The following is a 19,584-nucleotide window of genomic DNA, read 5'->3' on the forward strand; positions in this document are numbered from 1 at the left end:
TCTCTGAGAATGAAATGAAGACTAGCAGAACAGATCACATGTAACTAAGGATATAAAGAAAAAGCCACACTGAGAAGGGTAGGAGAGGCAGAGACAGTCTGGTCAGGACCCACACCCTTGGCATGGAGACCAACAGCAGAAGGGATATCATAACCGTGGAGGCCCTCATTGAGAAATAAGAGATCTGCATTCCACATCAGCTTCCACAGTCTGAGGGACATGCACCAAAAAGACGAGCACCCATGATGTCTGGCATTGTTTATGTCTGGGAGAGCCAGAGGGTAGTAGGAAATAAAGACTTCTCTCCTAAAGGGCACACCAATGCAGAGGCATTAGTTTGAAAAGTACCTGGGTTAGAGATGAAGGAGATCCAAGGAGACTAAGTTAAGGATGTGTGTGGAGGGGCAGAGATCTGTCTGAACATTCTCCAGGGAAAGAAGCATTGGCAGGTGGGCAGTATTTCTGACATTCTCATCTACCGTGCTAGCATTATGTGCACAGCCCAAGCAAACTGCCCTCACCTGAACTGCTCACCCTGGCCTGACACTCCTCTCTAGCAGCTCCCTACCCACCCAGCCACCATCCTCAGCCAGCACCAGCACCCCTTGCCCATGTGCTCCTGCCCTGGAGGCCCAGTCCTATACACTAGAATGTCTGCATCAGTTGCAGCTGGACCTTGCAGCGAGCTGCACTGAAAGCCTGCCCTACTCAACAGTGCTAATGCAGCTGTCGCAATCAGGCCTTATAGCCAGCTGTACCAAGGGCCAACCCCACATACCAGAATATCCACATCAGCTGCAAACAGGCCTATCAATCAGATGGGCCAGAAGCCTGCCGCACTCACCAGCATACCCATAATAGTCACAGCCAGGCCTAACAGACAGCTGCACCAGGAAACAGCCCCACATATCAGTGAGTTGGCACCAACCATGACCAGCCACAAGAGGGAGCACACAGCTTACAAAGGAGACACTCATGGGGTACCTGGCTTGGGAGACCAGGGAGGTTTGTACTACTGAGCCCCAGACACCTGCAGCATAAAGCCACTCCTCCAACACTGGGACAATAGCTGATCTATCTAAAACACAGAAACAAACACTGCGAGGCAAAATGAGGAGACAATGTGTTCCAAGTGAAAGAACAAGACAAAACCTCAGAAAAAGAACTAAATGAAACTAAGATCTACCAGATAAAGAGTTCAAAGTAATGGTCATAAAGATTCTCACTGAACTCAAAAGAAGAATGGATGAACACAGTAAGAACTTCAACAAAGAGACAGAAAATACTTTTTTTGAAGATTTTATTTATTCATGAGAGACACAGAGAGAGAGAGAGACACACACACACAGGCAGAGGGAGAAACAGGATCCATGCAGGGAGCCCGATGTGGGACTTGATCCTGGGACTCCAGGATCATGCCCCGGGCTAAAGGCAGGTACTAAACCACTGAGCCACCCAGGCATCCCAGAAAATACTTTTTAAATCAATCAGAAACAAAGAACACAATAACTGAGATGAAAAATATAGGGCATCAACAGCAGATAACAGGATGTAGAAGAATGGATTAATAATCTGAAATACAGGGTAATAGAAAATACCTAATCCGAACAGCAAAAAGAAAAAGAACTGAATAAAGTGAGGTTAAGTTTAAGGGACCTCTGGGGTAACATCAAGTGTGCTAATATTCACACTATAGGAGGTCCCAGAAGGAGAAGAGAGAGAAAAGGACAGAAAACTTATTGGAAGAAGTAATAGCAAGAAAAAAAAAAAAAGAAGTAATAGCTGAAAACTTACCTATGGGGAAGGAGAGAGACATCCAAGTCCAGAAAGCAAACACCCGCAAATTAGATGAACCAAAAGAGATCAAGACACATTACAAAGTGTTGACAGAGATAAAGAGAGAATCTTAAAAGCAGCAAACGAAAAACAACTAGTTACATACCAAAGAACCCTAAGTAGATAAGCTGGTTTTTCAGCAGAAACTTCATAGGTCAGAAGAGAATGGTATGATATATTCAAATTGCTAAAATGAAAAAACTTACAACCAAGATTACTCTACCCAACAAGGTTATCATTCAGAAGTGAAGGAGAAATAAGGAGTTTCTAAAAAAAAGCAAAAGCTAAAGGAGCTCATTAATACCAAACCAGCCTTATAAGAAATGTTAAAGGAATTTCTTTAAGTAGAAAAGAAAAACCATAACTATGAGTAAGAAAATTATGAAAGAAGAGGAGCCTGGCTGGCTCAGTTGGTGGAGGATGTGACTCTTAATCTTGGGGTTTTGAGTTCGAGCTCCAGGTTGGGTGTAGAGATTACTTAATAAAATCTTTATAAAAAAAAAAAGCAAGAAAATTACGAAAGGAAAAATCTCATTGGTAAAGGAAGCATATAGTAAAGGTAGGGGAATCAGCCACCTATAGAGCTAGTATGAAGTTTTATTTTTTTTTATTTTTATTTTTTAGTATGAAGTTTTAAAGACAAAAGCAGTAAAATCAGTTAGACCTACAATAATTAGTCAATGGAAACATAAAATAGTAAGATATAAAATATGATGTCAAAAACATAAAACGTGGGGGGAATATAGTGCTTTTAGATGCATTTGAACTTAAGTGAGCATTACCTTAAAATAGATTGCTATATACCCAGGATGTTATATATAAACCTCATGGTAACTACCGACCAAATACCTATAATAGATAAACAAAAAATAAAAGAATACAGGAGTGCCAGGGTGGCTTAGTCAGTTAAGCATCTGCCTTCAGCTCAGGTCATGATACCGGGGTCCTGGGATCAAACCCTGCATCAAGCTCCTTGCTCAGCAGGGATCCTACTTCTCCCTCTCCCCTTGCTTATGTTCTCTCTGTTGAATAAATAACTAAAATATTTTATAAAAAAAGAATACAAACATAACACTAAGGAAAATCATCAAATCTCAAGGGAAGAGAGCAAGAGAGGAAAAGGAACACAGAACTACAAAAACAATCAGAAAAAAAAATTAACAAAATGGCAGCAAGTCCATACCTATCAATAATTATTTTTTATCAATAATTGTTTATTTTTTAAGATTTTATTTATTTATTCACGAGGGACACAGAGAGAGAGGCAGAGACACAGGCAGAGGGAGAAGCAGGCTCCATGCAGGGAGCCCAATGTGGGACTCAACCCTGGGTCTCCAGGATCACGCCACAGGCCGAAGGTGGCACTAAACCGCTGAGCCACCCGGGCTGCCCTCAATAATTCTTTAAATGTAAACTTACTAAGTGCTCCAATCAAAACACACACAGTAGCTGAATAGATTTTTAAAAACGAGGGGTGCCTGGGTGGCTCGGTCAGTTAAACCTCTGCCTTTGCCTCAGGTGATGATCCCAAGGTCCTAGGATAGAGCCCCATGTCTGCTTCTCCCTCTGCCTCAGACTCTCTCTCTGCTTGTGCTCTCTCTTGCTCTCTTGTACATACATACATATATTTTTAAAAAAACCTAAGAACAAAAAACCAGACCCTTCTATATACTGCCTACAAGAGACTCACTTCAGATCTAAAGACACATAGAGACTGAAACTGAAGGGATGGAAAAAAAAGATATTCCATGCAAATGAAAACAAACAAAAAGCTGGGGTAACAATACTTACATCAGACAAAGCATGTAACAAGACACTAAGGATATTACATATGATAAAGGGACCAATCCAATAAGAGGATAGGGCACTTGGGGGGCAACTGGGTGGCTCTGTGGTTGAATGTCTGCCTTTGGCTCAGGTCATGACCCTGGGGTCCTGGGATCGAGTCCTGCATCAGGCTCCCCGCAGGGAGCCAGCTTCTCCCTCTGCCTGTGTCTCTGTCTCTCTGTGTCTCTCATGAATAAATAAATAACATCTTAAAAAACAAAACAAAACAATATTACACTTGGAAATATCTATGCACCCAACATAGGAGCACCTTAATACATAAACCAAGTATTAACAGACATAAAGGAAGAAATTGACAGTAATACAGTAATACTAGGGGGGATGCCTGAGTGGCTCAGTGGTTGAGCGTCTGCCTTCGGCTCAGGGTGTGATCCTGGGGTTCCGGGATCGAGTCCCACACTGGACTCCTTGCGGGGAGCCTGCTTCTCTCTCTGCCTATGGCTCTGCCTCTCTCTCTCTGCGTTTCTCATGAATAAATAAGTAAAATATTCAAAAAAATAATAGTAGGAGGCTCCCTGTATGGAGTCTCACTTACATGGGTGGATCATTCCCATAGATCATTCAGACAGAAAATCAGTAAGGAAGCAGTGGTCTTGAGCAATACATTAGACCAGATGGACTTAACAGTTATATACAGAACATTCTATCCAAAAGCAGCAGAATACACATTCTTTTCAAGTGCATATGGAATATGCTCCAGGATTGATCCCATGTTAGGCCACAAAACAAGTCTTGATAAATTTAAGAAGACTGAAATCATGTCAAGCACCTTTCTAGACCACAACAGTAGGAAACTAGAAATCAATTATACGAACTGGAAAAACACAAACATGTAAAGGAATTAAACAACCAATGGGTCAGGGTGCCTGGATGGCACAGTTGGTTAAGGGTCTGACCCCTGGTTTCAACTCAGATCGTGAGATGGAGCCCCACATCACGCTCTGTGCTCAGTGTGGAGTTTGCTTAAGGTTCTCTCTCCCTCTCCCTCTCCCCCTCTCGCTTGTATACTCTCTCTCTCAAATAAATAAATCTTTAAAAATAAATAAACAAACAATGGGTCAATGAAGAAATCAAAGAAGAAATTTAAAAATACCTTGAGACAAATGAAAATGGAAACACAATACAAAATCTATGAAATGCAGCAAAAGAAGTTCTAAGAGGGAAGTTTTATACAGACTTAACTCAAGAACCAAGAAAAAAAATCTCCAATAAACAATCTAATCTTATATCTAAAGGAACTAGAAAAAGAACAAAGCCCTAGGTTAGTAGAAAGAAGAAAACAGTAAAGATCAGAGTGAAAAATAAATGAAAAAGAGACTAAAAAGACAATAGATCAATGAAACTAAGAGTTGGTTCTTTGAAAAGATAAAATTGACAAAACCTTTAGCCAGATTCATCAAGAAAAAGAGTGCCCATATAAATAAAATAAGAAATGAAAGAGGATAAGTTACAACCAATACTACAGAAATAGAAAAAATTCTTAAAAGTCTACTAAGAACAACGTGACAACAACTCGAACATTCCAGAAGAAATAAAATTCCTAGAAACAACAATCATCCAAGTCAGAAAGATTACAATAGAGACTGATTACTACTAATGAAATTGAATCAGTAATCAAAAAACTCCCAACAAAAGAAACTCCAGGACTAGATGGCTTTACAGGTAGATTCTACCAAATATTTAATGAGTTAAGACCTATACTTCTTAAACAATTCCAAAATATTGAAGAAAGACGGGACGCCTGGGTGGCTCAGTGGTTGGGCATCTGCCTTCAGCTCAGGGTGTGATCCTGGAGTGCTGGGATAGAGTCCTGCGTTGGGCTCCCTGCATGGAGCCTGCTTCTCCCTCTCTCTGTGTCTCTCATAAATAAATAAATAAAATCTTTTTTTTAAAAATTGAAGAACGGGCCTGAGATTTAAAGAGAGAACAGCTGGAATGCTACAGTGAGAAGAGTTCACCCTTCTATCAAGGTAGGAAGACGGGGGTGGGGGGGTGGGGGTGGGGGTGGAATAAAGAAACAAAAGGCATCCAAGGGGGAGGGGCCCCTGCGAGGACTGCCCCCAGGACAGGAAAGCACCAGGAGCTTCACCAATCTTCCTGGGCAGAAAGGCGCTTGCAGGGAGTTACAGCAGGACCCCAGGAGGGGCGGGGATGCCCTCAGGCTTCCTGGGACACTAACAGACACCTGCGCCCCGGGAAGAGCGCGCCGAGCTCCCTAAAGTGCTGCAGCGTGCACGGCTGGACCCGGGTGCAGCTCGGAGAGCTCGGAGAGCTCGTAGGGGCTCGGGCAGCGGCTCCGGGCAGCGGCTCCGCGGAGAGGGGGCGGCCCCGCTGGGAGCGCAAATCCAACAAATCCAACAGCACAGGCCCAGGAGCACAGGGCACCGGGGACACAGCCCAGGATCCGGCCTCCCCCCGGGACAGGCAGAGGCCAGGAGGGCCCAGGACAGCAAGGACGCTCCTGCCCCAAGCTGAGCAGATCAGCGGCCCTGCCCCCGGAGCATCCAGGCCCCTGCAGACCATAGTTACTGCGGGAGCTGAATCCAGGGCTCCAGAGCTGGCCTTGGCCACTCTGTTCCTCCTGGGGCCTCACGGGGTAAACAACCCCCACTGAGCCCTGCACCAGGCAGCGGGCAGAGCAGCTCCCCCAAGTGCTAACACCTGAAAATCAGCACAACAGGCCCCTCCCCCAGAAGACCAGCTAGAAGGACAAGTTCCAGGGGAAGTCAAGGGACTTAAAGTATACAGAGTCAGAAGATACTCTCCCATGTTTTTTTTTTTTTTTGCTTTTTGATTTCTCTTTGCTTCCCCCACCTTTTTTCCCTCTTTTTTATTTCTTTTTTTCTTCCTTTTTTCTTTTTTCTTTTTCTCTTTTCTTTCCTTCTTTCTCTCCTCTCTTTTTCTCCTTTTCCCAATACAACTTGTTTTTGGCCACTCTGCACTGAGCAAAATGACTAGAAGGAAAACCTCACCTCGAAAGAAAGAATCAGAAACAGTCCTCTCTCCCACAGAGTTACAAAATCTGGATTACAATTCAATGTCAGAAAGCCAATTCAGAAGCACTATTATAAAGCTACTGGTGGCTCTAGAAAAAAGCATAAATGACTCAAGAGACTTCATGACTGCAGAATTTAGATCCAATCAGGCAGAAATTAAAAATCAATTGAATGAGATGCAATCCAAACTAGAAGTCCTAATGGCGAGGGTTAACGAGGTGGAAGAACGAGTGAGTGACATAGAAGACAAGTTGATGGGAAAGAGGGAAACTGAGGAAAAAAGAGACAAACAATTAAAAGACCATGAAGACAGATTAAGGGAAATGAACGACAGCCTGAGGAAGAAAAACCTATGTTTAATTGGGGTTCCCGAGGGCGCCGAAAGGGACAGAGGTCCAGAATATGTATTTGAACAAATCATAGCTGAAAACTTTCCTTTTTTTTTTTTTTTTTTTTTAGCTGAAAACTTTCCTAATCTGGGAAGGGAAACAGGCATTCAGATCCAGGAAATAGAGATCCTCCCCTAAAATCAATAAAAACCGTTCAACACCTCGACATTTAATAGTTAAGCTTGCAAATTCCAAAGATAAAGAGAAGATCCTTAAAGCAGCAAGAGACAAGAAATCCCTGACTTTTATGCAGAAGGTATTAGGGTAACAGCAGACCTCTCCACAGAGACCTGGCAGGCCAGAAAGGGCTGGCAGGATATATTCAGGGTCCTAAATGAGAAAAACATGCAACCAAGAACACTTTATCCAGCAAGGCTGTCTTTCAGAATGGAAGGAGAGATAAAGAGCTTCCAAGATAGGCAGGAACTGAAAGAATATGTGACCTCCAAATCAGCTCTGCAAGAAATTTTAAGGGGGACTCTTAAAATTCCCCTTTAAGAAGAAGTCCGGTGGAACAATCCACAAAAACAAGGACTGAATAGATATCATGATGACACTAAACTCATATCTGTCAATAGTAACTCTGAACGTGAACGGGCTTAATGACCCCATCAAAAGGCGCAGGGTTTCAGACTGGATAAAAAAGCAGGACCCATCTATTTGCTGTCTACAAGAGACTCATTTTAGACAGAAGGACACCTACAGTCTGAAAATAAAAAGTTGGAGAACCATTTACCATTCAAATGGTCCTGAAAAGAAAGCAGGGGTAGCCATCCTTATATCAGATAAACTAAAATTTACCCCGAAGACTGTAGTAAGAGATGAAGAGGAACATTATATCATACTTAAATGATCTATCCAACAAGAGGACTTAACAATCCTCAATATATATGCCCCGAATGTGGGAGCTGCCAAATATATTAATCAATTAATAACCAAAGTTAAGACATACTTAGATAATAATACACTTATACTTGGTGACTTCAATCTAGCACTTTCTACACTCGATAGGTCTTCTAAACACAACATCTCCAAAGAAACAAGAGCTTTATTTTTTTTTATTTTTTAAAGATTTTATTTATTCATTCATAGAGACACATAGAGAGATGAGAGACAGAGAGGCAGAGACACAGGCAGAGGGAGAAGCAGGCATCATGCAGACAGCCTGACGTGGGACTCGATCCAGGGTCCCCAGGATCACGCCCTGGGCTGCAGGCTCCACTAAACCGCTGCGCCACTGGGGCCGCCCGAAACAAGAGATTTAAATGATACACTGGACCAGATGGATTTCACAGATATCTACAGAACTTTACATCCAAACTCAACTGAATACACGTTCTTCTCAAGTGCACATGGAACTTTCTCCAGAATAGACCACATACTGGGTCACAAATCGAGTCTGAACTGATACCAAAAGATTGGGATCGTCCCCTGCATATTTCAGACCATAATGCCCTGAAATTAGAACTAAATCACAACAAGAAGTTTGGGAGGACTTCAAACACGTGGAGGTTAAGGAGAAAAAAAGGGTCCTGCTAAAAGATGAAAGGGTCAACCAGGAAATTAAGGAAGAATTAAAAAGATTCATGGAAACTAATGAGAATGAAGATACAACCATTCAAAATCTTTGGGATGAAGCAAAAGCAGCCCTGAGGGGGAAATACATAGCAATACAAGCATCCATTCAAAAACTGGAAAGAAAAAAAAACTGGAAAGAACTCAAATACAAAAGCTAACCTTACACCTAAAGGAGCTAGAGAAAAAACAGCAAATAGATCCTACACCCAGCAGAAGAAGAGAGTTAATAAAGATTCGAGCAGAACTCAACGAAATCGAGACCAGAAGAACTGTGGAACAGATCAACAAAACCAGGAGTTGGTTCTTTGAAAGAATTAATAAGATTAGCCAACCTTATTAAAAAGAAGAGAGAGAAGACTCAAATTAACAAAATCATGAATGAGAAAGGAGAGATCACTACCAACACCAAAGAAATAAAAACGATTTTAAAAACATATTATGAACAGCTATACACCAATAAATTAGGCAATCTAGAAGCAATGGACGCATTTCTGGAAAGCCACAAACTACCAAAACTGGAACAGGAAGAAATAGAAAACCTGAACAGGCCAATAACCAGGGAGCAAATTGAAGCAGTCATCAAAAACCTCCCAAGGCACAAAAGTCCAGAGCCAGATGGCTTCCCAGGGGAATTCTATCAAACGTTTAAAGAAGAAACCATACCTATTCTACTAAAACTGTTCGGAAAGATAGAAAGAGATGGAGTACTTCCAAATTCATTCTATGAGGCCAGCATCACCTTAATTCCAAAACAAGACAAAGACCCAACAAAAAGAATTATAGACCAATATCCCTGATGACCATGGATGCAAAAATTCTCAACAAGATACTAGCCAATAGGATCCAACAGAACATTAAGAAAATTATTCACCATGACCAAGTAGGATTTATTCCCGGGACACAAGGCTGGTTCAACACTCGTAAAACAATCAATGTGATTCATCATATCAACAAGAGAAAAACCAAGACCATATGATCCTCTCATTAGATGCAGAGAAAGCATTTGACAAAATACAGCATCCATTCCTGATCAAAACTCTTCAGAGTGTAGGGATAGAGGGAACATTCCTCAGCATCTTAATAGCCATCTACGAAAAGCCCACAGCAAATATCATTCTCAATGGGGAAGCACTGGGAGCCTTTCCCCTAAGATCAGGAACAAGACAGGGATGTCCACTCTCACCACTGCTATTCAACATAGTACTGGAAGTCCTAGCCTCAGCAATCAGACAACAAAAAGACATTAAAGGCATTCAAATTGGCAAAGAAGAAGTCGAATTCTCCCTCTTCGCTGATGACATGATACTCTACATAGAAAACCCAAAAGCCTCCACCCCAAGATTGCTAGCCTCATACAGCAATTTGGTAGCGTGGCAGGATACAAAATCAATGCCCAGAAGTCAGTTGCATTTCTATATACTAACAATGAGACTGAAGAAAGAGAAATTAAGGAGTCAATCCCATTTACAATTGCAGCCAAAAGGGATCCCTGGATGGCCCAGCGGACTGGCGCCTGCCTTTAGCCCAGGGCGCGATCCTGGAGACCCGGGATCGAATTCCACGTCGGGCTCCCGGTGCATGGAGCCTGCTTCTCCCTCTGCCTATGTCTCTGCCTCTCTCTCTCTCTCTGTGTGACTATCATAAATAAAATACAATTGTACCCAAAAGCATAAGATACCTAGGAATAAACCTAACCAAAGAGGTAAAGGATCTATACCCTAAAAACTACAGAACACTTCTGAAAGAAACTGAGGAAGACACAAAGAGATGGAAAAATATTCCATGCTCATGGATTGGCAGAATTAATATTGTGAAAATGTCAATGTTACCCAGGGCAATTTACACGTTTAATGCAATCCCTATCAAAATACCATGGACTTTCTTCAGAGAGTTAGAACAAATTATTTTAAGATTTGTGTGGAATCAGAAAAGACCCCAAATAGCCAGGGGAATTTTAAAAAAGAAAACCATAGCTGGGGGCATCACAATGCCAGATTTCAGGTTGTACTACAAAGCTGTGGTCATCAAGACAGTGTGGTACTGGCACAAAAACAGACACATAGATCAATGGAACAGAATAGAGAATCCAGAAGTGGACCCTCAACTTTATGGTCAACTAATATTCGATAAAGGAGGAAAGAGGGATCCCTGGATGGCGCAGCGGTTTGGCGCCTGCCTTTGGCCCAGGGCGCAATCCTGGAGACCCAAGATCGGATCCCACGTCGGGCTCCCGGTGCATGGAGCCTGCTTCCCCCTCTGCCTGTGTCTCTGCCTCTCTCTCTCTCTCTCTGTGACTATCATAAATAAGTAAATAAAAAAAAAAAATTTAAAAAAAAATATTCTAAAAAAAAAAAAAAAAAAAAGGAGGAAAGACTATCCACTGGAAAAAAGACAGTCTCTTCAATAAATGGTGCTGGGAAAATTGGACATCCACATCCAGAAGAAGGAAACTAGACCAGTCTCTTGCACCATACACAAAGATAAACTCAAAATGGATGAAAGATCTAAATGTGAGCCAAGATTCCATCAAAATCCTAGAGGAGAACACAGGCAACACCCTTTTTGAACTTGGCTACAGTAACTTCTTGCAAGATACATCCAGGAAGGCAAAAGAAACAAAAGCAAAAATGAACTATTGGGACTTCATCAAGAGAAGAAGCTTTTGCACAGCAAAGGACACAGTCCACAAAACTAAAAGGCAACTTACAGAATGGGATATTTGCAAATGGGATATTTGCAAATGACGTATCAGATAAAGGGCTAGTTTCCAAGATCTATAAAGAACTTATTAAACTCAACACCAAAGAAATAATCCAATCATGAAATGGGCAAAAGCCATGAACAGAAATCTCACAGAGGAAGACATAGACATGGCCAACACGCACATGAGAAAATGCTCTGCATCACTTGCCATCAGGGAAATACAAATCAAAACCACAATGAGATACCACCTCACACCAGTGAGAATGGGGAAAATTAACAAGACAGGAAACCACAAATGTTGGAGAGGATGCGGAGACCCTCTTACACTGTTGGTGGGAATGTGAAATAGTGCAGCCACTTTGGAAAACTGTGTGGAGGTTCCTCAAAGAGTTAAAAATAGACCTGCCCTACGACCGAGCAATTGCACTGCTGGGGATTTACCCCAAAGATACAGATGCAATGAAACGCCGGGACACCTGCACCCGGATGTTTCTAGCAGCAATGTCCACAATAGCCAAACTGTGGAAGGAACCTCGGTGTCCAATGAAAGATGAATGGATAAAGAAGATGTGGTTTATGTATATAGTGGAATATTACTCAACCATTAGAAATGACAAATACCCACCATTTGCGTCAACGTGGATGGAACTGGAGGGTATTATGCTGAGTGAAATGAGTCAACTGGAGAAGGACAAACATATGGTCTCATTCATTTGGGGAATATAAGTAATAGTGAAAGGGAATAGAAGGGAAGGGAGAAGAAATGGGTAGGAAATATCAGAAAGGGAGACAGAACATAAAGACTCCTAACTCTGGGAAACGAACTAGGGGTGGTGGAAGGGGAGGAGGGCGGGGGGTGGGAATGAATGGGTGACGGGCACTGAGGGGGGCACCTGACAGGATGAGCACTGGGTGTTACTCTGTATGTTGGCAAATTGAACACCAATAAAAAATAAATTTATTATTAAAAAATTGAAGAAAACACTCACTCTCTGAGGACAGCATTATCCTGATACCAAAACCAGACACCACAAATAAAAAAAAATTACAAGCCAATATCCCTGATATATGTAGATGCAAAAATCTGCAACAAAAAATATTAGCAAACCAAATTTTATACATTGAAAAGATCATATACCATACTCAAGTAGAAATTATTTCAGAAATGCAAGGATAATTCAATATCCACAAATCAATCAACATTAACACATTTAAAGGAATTTATTATTTTTATTTTTATTTTTATTTTTATTTTTTTTAAGATTTTATTTAGTCATGAGAGACACACAGAGAGAGGCAGAGACACAGGCAGGGGGAGAAGCAGGCTCCATGCAGGGAGCCTGACGTGGGACTAGATCTGGCCCTGGGAAGAAGGTGGCGCTAAACCACCAAGCTACAGGGGTGCCCTTATTTTTATTTTTTAAAGATTTTATTTAATCATGAGAGGGAGAGAGGGAAAGAGAGAATGAGAGAGAGAGAGAGAGGCAGAGACACAGGCAGAGGGAGAAGCAGGCTCCATGCAGGGAGCCCAACGCGGGACTCGATCCTGGGTCTCCAGGATCAGGCCCTTGGCTGAAGGCAGCGCTAAACCGCTGAGCCACCCAGGCTGCCCTTAAAGGAATTTATTAAAGGAATTTAAACATTTTTTATGTGGTGTGTTAATATACCACATTAACAAAATAAAGGAATAAAAATTCTATGATAATCTCAATAGATGCAGAAACAGCATTTGACAAAATTCAACATTCAAATAAGATACAAAGTGAATATAGAGAAAACATATGTCAACTTAAGAAAGGCCAGATACAACAAACCCATAGCTAACCTCACACTCAACAGTAAAAAAGCTGAAAGCTTCATCCTAAAATCAGGAACAAGACAAGGATGACCACTCTCGCCACTTTTATTCAACATAATACTGAAGGCCTAGCCACAAGACAAGAAACATAAAAGGTATCCAAATTGGTAAAGAAGAAGTAAAACTGTCACTATTTGCAAATAATATATATAGAAACCCTAAAGACTCTATCTACCATCCATGTTGTTTGTCAATCATACATCAAAAAAAAAAATCCCTTTGTAAGGCTAACGTGATATGCAATCTATGCTGAGAAAAAAAAATAATTCAAAATAATATAAATGTATTTGTCTTAATACTGCACCCTTCTATGAATAGGAAATTAGCATCCCATGAACTATAATTTAAAAAGAAAAATATTAAAATCCATTAGCAACATTTTAATTTTTATTTATTTATTTATTTAGCAACATTTTTTAAAAAAAGATTTTATTTATTTATTCATGAGACTGAGAGAGAGAGAGAGATGCACAGACAGAGGCATAGGGGAGAAGCAGGCTCCATGCAGGGAGCCTGATGCGGGGCTCGATCCCGGGACTGCAGGATCATGTCCTGAGCTGAAGGCAGATGTTCAACTGCTGAGCCACCCAGGCATCCCTAGCAACGTGTTTTCATCATTAGGTATGTTCAATGTTTAAAAATTTTAAGGGGTAGAATATCATAAATCACAAAAAGGAGAAAAAAAAAACATGAGCTATACTTAAAAAGTTCTTCACTTAACAAAAATTTTGACAATTGTCTCTGAATTTAAGCAAATGTTACATTTTTAAAGTGCATTTTTAAATCACTTACTCTGGTTCTGGATTCTTTGGAGAAAGTCCCCATACTTCAGGAGCTCCCAATTCTCCAATCCTTTCTCTCTCACTTAATCTCCTAGAAGATACAGGCATATAAATTAGAACTCCATAAGTAAATTGTCTCCTAAATATATAATCAATTCAAAGGAGTCTAGTTAAGTCCTGTTTTCCCTTTATATTTTAAAACTTAAATTAATAAATTAAGTATACTCATTATAATCTGATGTTCTTTGATAGTACTATCAAATAGTACAGACTATAGGCAGCCTGAGAGGCCGGGCGAGAAATCCAGACTAAAAGGCTCGTCAAGTGCATCTCTTCTGCCTTACGCATAACATAGTTCCTAATTGCTCATTTTGTCTTCTGAAATATGTGGCACAAACAGTTTTATATTTGGAAATAACTTCTTTGTTTACACACAATTATGAGAATAAAGAGCAGCCTCTACTTTTGGTTTAGTCAACCCATTTTCAGAAACTCAGGAATTAATAAAATAAAAATGAACCATTAGAAATAGAAAATATAGAGAGCTCTGAAAATGAAAGAAAAGTTTCATTTGACAAAAATTGTTCTCAATGAGATATGGGGTTCATTTTCTCCGTTTTCCCTTTAGTTCCTTTTTGGAAAAGGACTATATCCTCTATATACTCTTGAAGGATGTGAAAAATTTTCTTATGTTTGTGACATTTTTAAAAATTTTGCTCATAAAATACGAAAAACAAAGGCTCAAATCCTTAAAGTTTACCTGCTTGTGATTTCATTTGTTAAAGCAAACTCTTACAAAATAAATTGGTATGATTGTTTGAATATACTATTTTTTACTTCTTTATTCAGGAGAAAATGTATTATAATCATGCAGAGTTAGACTCAGGTTTTCCCCTTAAAGAAAAGCCTAAAAGGGTCATACTTATAACTCAATTTGGAATATATATACAGGTGGAAGTATGACAGGCTATAAGAACAGTCAAGTTCTCATCCCTGCTACCCCCAGCTTTATCTGTACTCTTAAGATAAACTACTCATCTTCTGAATGTACAAATGCAAATTTCATCCAAAAAGTTCCAACATCTTTTGGTGAGGATTGTCCAATAGGAAACTGGTTGCTTTTTGAGTAACATATGAAAAATTTAATTTGGAGAGGTAGGTCTCCAACCTAACTCAGTTCTGTTTTTCTTGTTTCTGCTTCCATTCAGGAAGCCCTAACAGCTTACACTCAAGGACTATTTATTATGTTCCAGGAACTAAATCATTACAACTCTAAGAGCCTTGGCACTAATTTTATCCCTTTTTAAATGGTTAAGAAATAAAGCTCGGGAGAAGTTAAGAAACTTGCTCAAGGTCACACAACTAACAGGCAGCAAAGCAAGGCTTCAAATTCAGGCAGTCTGATTCTGGAGCCTGTCCTCTTCATTGCTCGCTATGCTTTATTATTTCCCATTCCTGAAAGAAAAAGATTTATGGAGACATCTCTGAGCTATTGGAATCTTATTGCACCTCTCAAAGCCTGTGATATTCTTAAATTTCATTTTTAACATAGAGAACACAAAAGCACTTATACAGTCCCTGACAGAACACTCAATAAGCTGTAGATATTATGACTTACACAACAATAATTATAATCCATTTCCTTTCAATCCTTCTTAAACTATCCACTTTTCCACTCCAAAACTCATGAGAGGACACCTGATCTCACGCTGACCTCATTTTTCATGGTCAAGCTGAGAACATTTAACAAGACCTTTTTCAATGTAGCTTAATCAACAGTTTAGCAGATCACTTTTGCTCCACTGAACCATCTTGTCTCAGAGGTTTTTCTCCCCTCCAATTTAAACTTTTTTTTTTATAACCAATTTAAACTTTTAATCTCAAGCCTTCCGAACTTGGTAGGAAACATTTCCACTTACAAAACCTGTTACCTCAAGCCTGTCTGATCATCCAACAAGCAACGGTTGTTCGCCTACAAAGTGCTAGGCTCTGCTAATTTTGTGATCAATTAAAATACGTCTCTTCTTTTCCAGGAGCTCAGTCTCTAGTGTGAAATAAAAACATGCTTACAAAAAATAATGACACAACCAAGCAAGTACTGTAATTCTCATAGGTGTGAGGTTCAGAAGAGAACCCCTACAAGCCAGAAGGCAGAAGAAAGCAGCGAGACACTAGAGTGCTCCCTATGAAGCCACTCGAGGAGGAGGAGGAGGAGGAGGAGGAGGAGGAGGAGGAGGAGGAGGAAGAGGAGGAGGGAAAACCCAAGGGAGGAGAGGGGTGGAAAAAGGCATTGTGTGGGATGGAAAAGGGTCAAAAAAGGCACTGCGGACGGGGGGGGGGGGAGACTGAAGGAGGAGAAAAGGGGGAACAAGAGGTTGTGGGGTGGAGACTGAAGGGGTAGAAAAGACTGGGAAAAGGTTGGAGAGGAGGAGTGGAACCTAAGGGATAGAAAAGGGTAGGAAAAGGCACTGGGAGAGGGACTGAAGGGATAGAAAAGGTGGAAAAGGTATTTAGGGAGACTGAAGGGATGGAATGGGATGGAAAAAGGCAAGTGGAGAAGGCATAGAAAAGGGTGGAAAAAGGCATTGAGGGGAACTGAAGGGATAGAAAAGGGGGGAAAAAGGATTGGGGGAGGCTGAAAGGAGAGAAAAGAGGGAAAAAGGTGTGGGGGGGACTGAAGGGAGAGAAAAGGGTGGGAAGAGACTGGGGGGGGGGGATATGACCAAAAGCATAGAAAGGGGTTGCAAAAGGCACTGGGGGGGGACTGAAGGATAGAAAACGGGAAAAAGTGTTGGGGGGCTGAAGGGATTGAAAAGAGTAGAAAAAGGGATTGGGGGGACTGAGGGGATAGAAAAAAGAGAAAGGTGTTGTAGGAGGGACTTAGGGATAAAAAAGAGTGGGAAGAGGTTGGGGGGTAGAGTGGGACTACAGGCATAAAAAAGGGTGGAAAAAGGCATTAGGGGGACTGAAGGGATAGAAAAGGGTGGGAAGAGACTGATGGGAGAGTGGGACCAATGGCACAGAAGAGGGTGGAAAGAGACATTGAGGGGGACTGAAGGGATAGAAAAGGGGGAAAAAGGTGTTGGGGGAAGACTGAAGCGACAGAAAAGGGTGGGAAGAGGTTAAGAGGGAGTGTGACCAAAAGGATAAAAAACATGCATTTTTGGAATGCATTGGAAAATGGAAAAAAGCATGGGGGGGGTAAAGGGTTAGAAAAGTGGGTAAAAGGGGGACTAAAGGGATAGAAAAGCGGAGGGGGGAAGAGGTTGAGGGGGGAGAGACACTGAAGGCATAGAAAAGCATGGAAAAAGACATTGGCGGGTGACAGAAGGGATAGCAAAGGGAAGAAAAGGTGTTGGGAGGTACTGAAGGGATAGCAAAGAGTGGGAAGATGTTGGAGGGGAGAGGAGGGACCGAAGGCATAGAAAAGGGTGGAAAAAGACATTGGAGGGGGACTGAAGGACAGAAAAGTGCAGAAAAAGGTGTTGTGGAGGGGTGGGATTACAGGGATAGCAATGAGTGGGAAGAAGTTAGTGGGGGAGAGGGACTGAGGGCATAGAAACGTATGGAAAAAGACACTGGAAGGGGACTGAAGGGGATAGAAAAGGGTGGGAAAGGTTGAAGCGGGAGTGGGACCAAAGGGATACAAAAGGGCTGAAAAAGGCATTGGGGGGGATTGAAGGGATAGAAAAGGAGGAAAACGTTTTGTGGTGGAGAATGAAGGGATTGAAAAGGGAGGAAAAGGTGCTGTGGAAAGTGACTGAAGAGATAGAAAAGGGAGAAAAAGAGGTTATGGGGGGACTGAAGGGGTAGAAAAGGGTGGGAAGAGGTTGGAGGGCAGAGTGTGACTGAACACATAGAAAAGTGTTGAAAAAGGAATGGCGGGGGGGAACTGACAGGATAGAAAAGGGGGGAAAAGGTGTTGGGGGGGGAATTAAGGGATAGAAAAGGATGGGAAGAGGTTGCAGGGGGAGTGGGACCAAAGAGATAGAAAAGGGTTTGAAATAGGCATGGGGGGAACTGAAGAGCTAGAAAAGGAGGGGGAAAGGGTGTTGTGGTTGGGGAATGAAGGGATAGAAAAGGGGGAAAAAGAGGTTATGGGGGGACTGGTAGTGGTAGAAAAAGGTGCGAACAGGTTGGGAAGGAGTGGGTCCAAAGGGATAGAAATAGGTAGAAAAGGCATTGCGGGGGGGGGGGGCGGACTGAAGGGATAGAAAAAGGTGGGAAAAGGCATGGGAGGGGCTGAAGGCATAGAAAAGGGGGGAAAAGGTCTTGTGGGGGGGTGGGTCCAAAGGGACCGAAAAGGGTGGGAAGAACTTGTGGGAGGCGGGGGAGTAGGACCAAAGGGATAGAAAAGGGCTGAAAACGGCGTTGACAGGGAAGGCGGGAGGGGCTGAAGGGATAGAAAAGGGGGGGGGAGGCGTTGACAGGGAAAGGGGTGGGGCTGAAGGGATAGACAGCGGCGCGAGGCAGAGGGAAACCGAATAGTCTGAAGGGGGATGAACGGTGAGACAGACACGGAAGTCGGGTGGGCTCCTGCAAGAGAAGGCGTGCCCGTCACACTCACTTCTGCCGCAGGCTCTCCTCCCTCTCCTTGTCCAGAAGGCTAGGCCACGGCTTGTCACTTCCGTAGGGACGCGAGTAGCCGCCATAATACGCAGTCGAGGAGGCAGAAAAGAAGGGGTTGCCCCGCGGCGCAGAGGGCCGCTCCCGGGAGCGGGATCTGGAGCGGGATCGGTAGGACTGGTTTCGGGACCCTTGGCTGAAGCCACCCAGCTGATGGCTGAGACCATTCCGGTCCCCAGAGCGAGAGCAGGAGTGCGAGCGAGAGCTCGAGCGCGAGCGGCGGCCCCGCGGGGAGCGGGCGGATCTGCTGGGCTTAGGGCTCTTTGACGAGCTGCGACGCTTCGACCCGGAGCCCGAGGCCTCCCTCTCTGGGCTGCGGGAACCCGACACTGGAGCCATCACAGGCACTGGGTCCCCTAAGCCGCTAGAGAAGCGGGCGCCCTCGCGAGCCTCGGGAGATCTCGGTTGGTTTAGGTCCCCAGACCCGCCGTAGCGCCGCCACCCTAACCTGGGGAAACCTTGGAAACAGTTCCGGGTACGTCGGCAAATCCCTTCCCCCGACCTAGGTAGTTCTACCCACGGGACTGTGATGGGTGTAGCGGTATAAAGAAGTCGTGGGGCAACCGGGTCCACTCATCCTTCCGGTCCTGAGTGAGGCTGCTCACATCTAACCGGGACTGCGGAGCTTGTCCTTTCTGCAGCGTTCAATTGAAATACCTGAAGGGAAGGGCGATAGGCCACAGCGGCCGTGTGAATAACAAAAGTTAGTGTAACTCTATATATGTGTTTGTATGGCGCTGTGTGTAGGAGCACACCCACCCCCACACGCATTTTTTTTTTAAGATTTTTATTTCAGAGAGCGCAGGCAGGAGCACAAGGGGGCGAGGGGAGAGGGAGAAGCAGACTCCGCGCTGACCAGGGAGCCCAAGGTGGGCTCCATCCCAGGACCCTGAGATCATGACCTGAACTGGAGGCAGAGGCTTAAGCCACCCAGGCGCCCCCATAATTTTTTTCTCTCTAATCTCAAA

General features: G+C 42.9%; 1 protein-coding gene across 1 annotated transcript in view; it reads right to left on the reverse strand.

The window, feature by feature from the left end:
• Window positions 1-19,095, reverse strand: part of LOC121483334 (NFKB activating protein) — a 35,216-nt gene extending 16,121 nt beyond the window's left edge. The window contains exons 1-2 of the mRNA XM_041741774.1: window positions 18,558-19,095; window positions 14,001-14,081 (exon numbers count right to left, since the gene is read on the reverse strand). Coding sequence (XP_041597708.1) covers window positions 14,001-14,081; window positions 18,558-18,955 — 479 coding nt within the window. The 5' untranslated portion in view covers window positions 18,956-19,095. The remainder of the gene's footprint in view (window positions 1-14,000; window positions 14,082-18,557) is intronic.
• Between the last annotated feature and the right edge of the window lie 489 nt (window positions 19,096-19,584).

This window comes from Vulpes lagopus, chromosome X, assembly GCF_018345385.1.
Source record: "Vulpes lagopus strain Blue_001 chromosome X, ASM1834538v1, whole genome shotgun sequence".
NCBI classification, from domain to species: Eukaryota; Metazoa; Chordata; class Mammalia; order Carnivora; family Canidae; genus Vulpes; species Vulpes lagopus.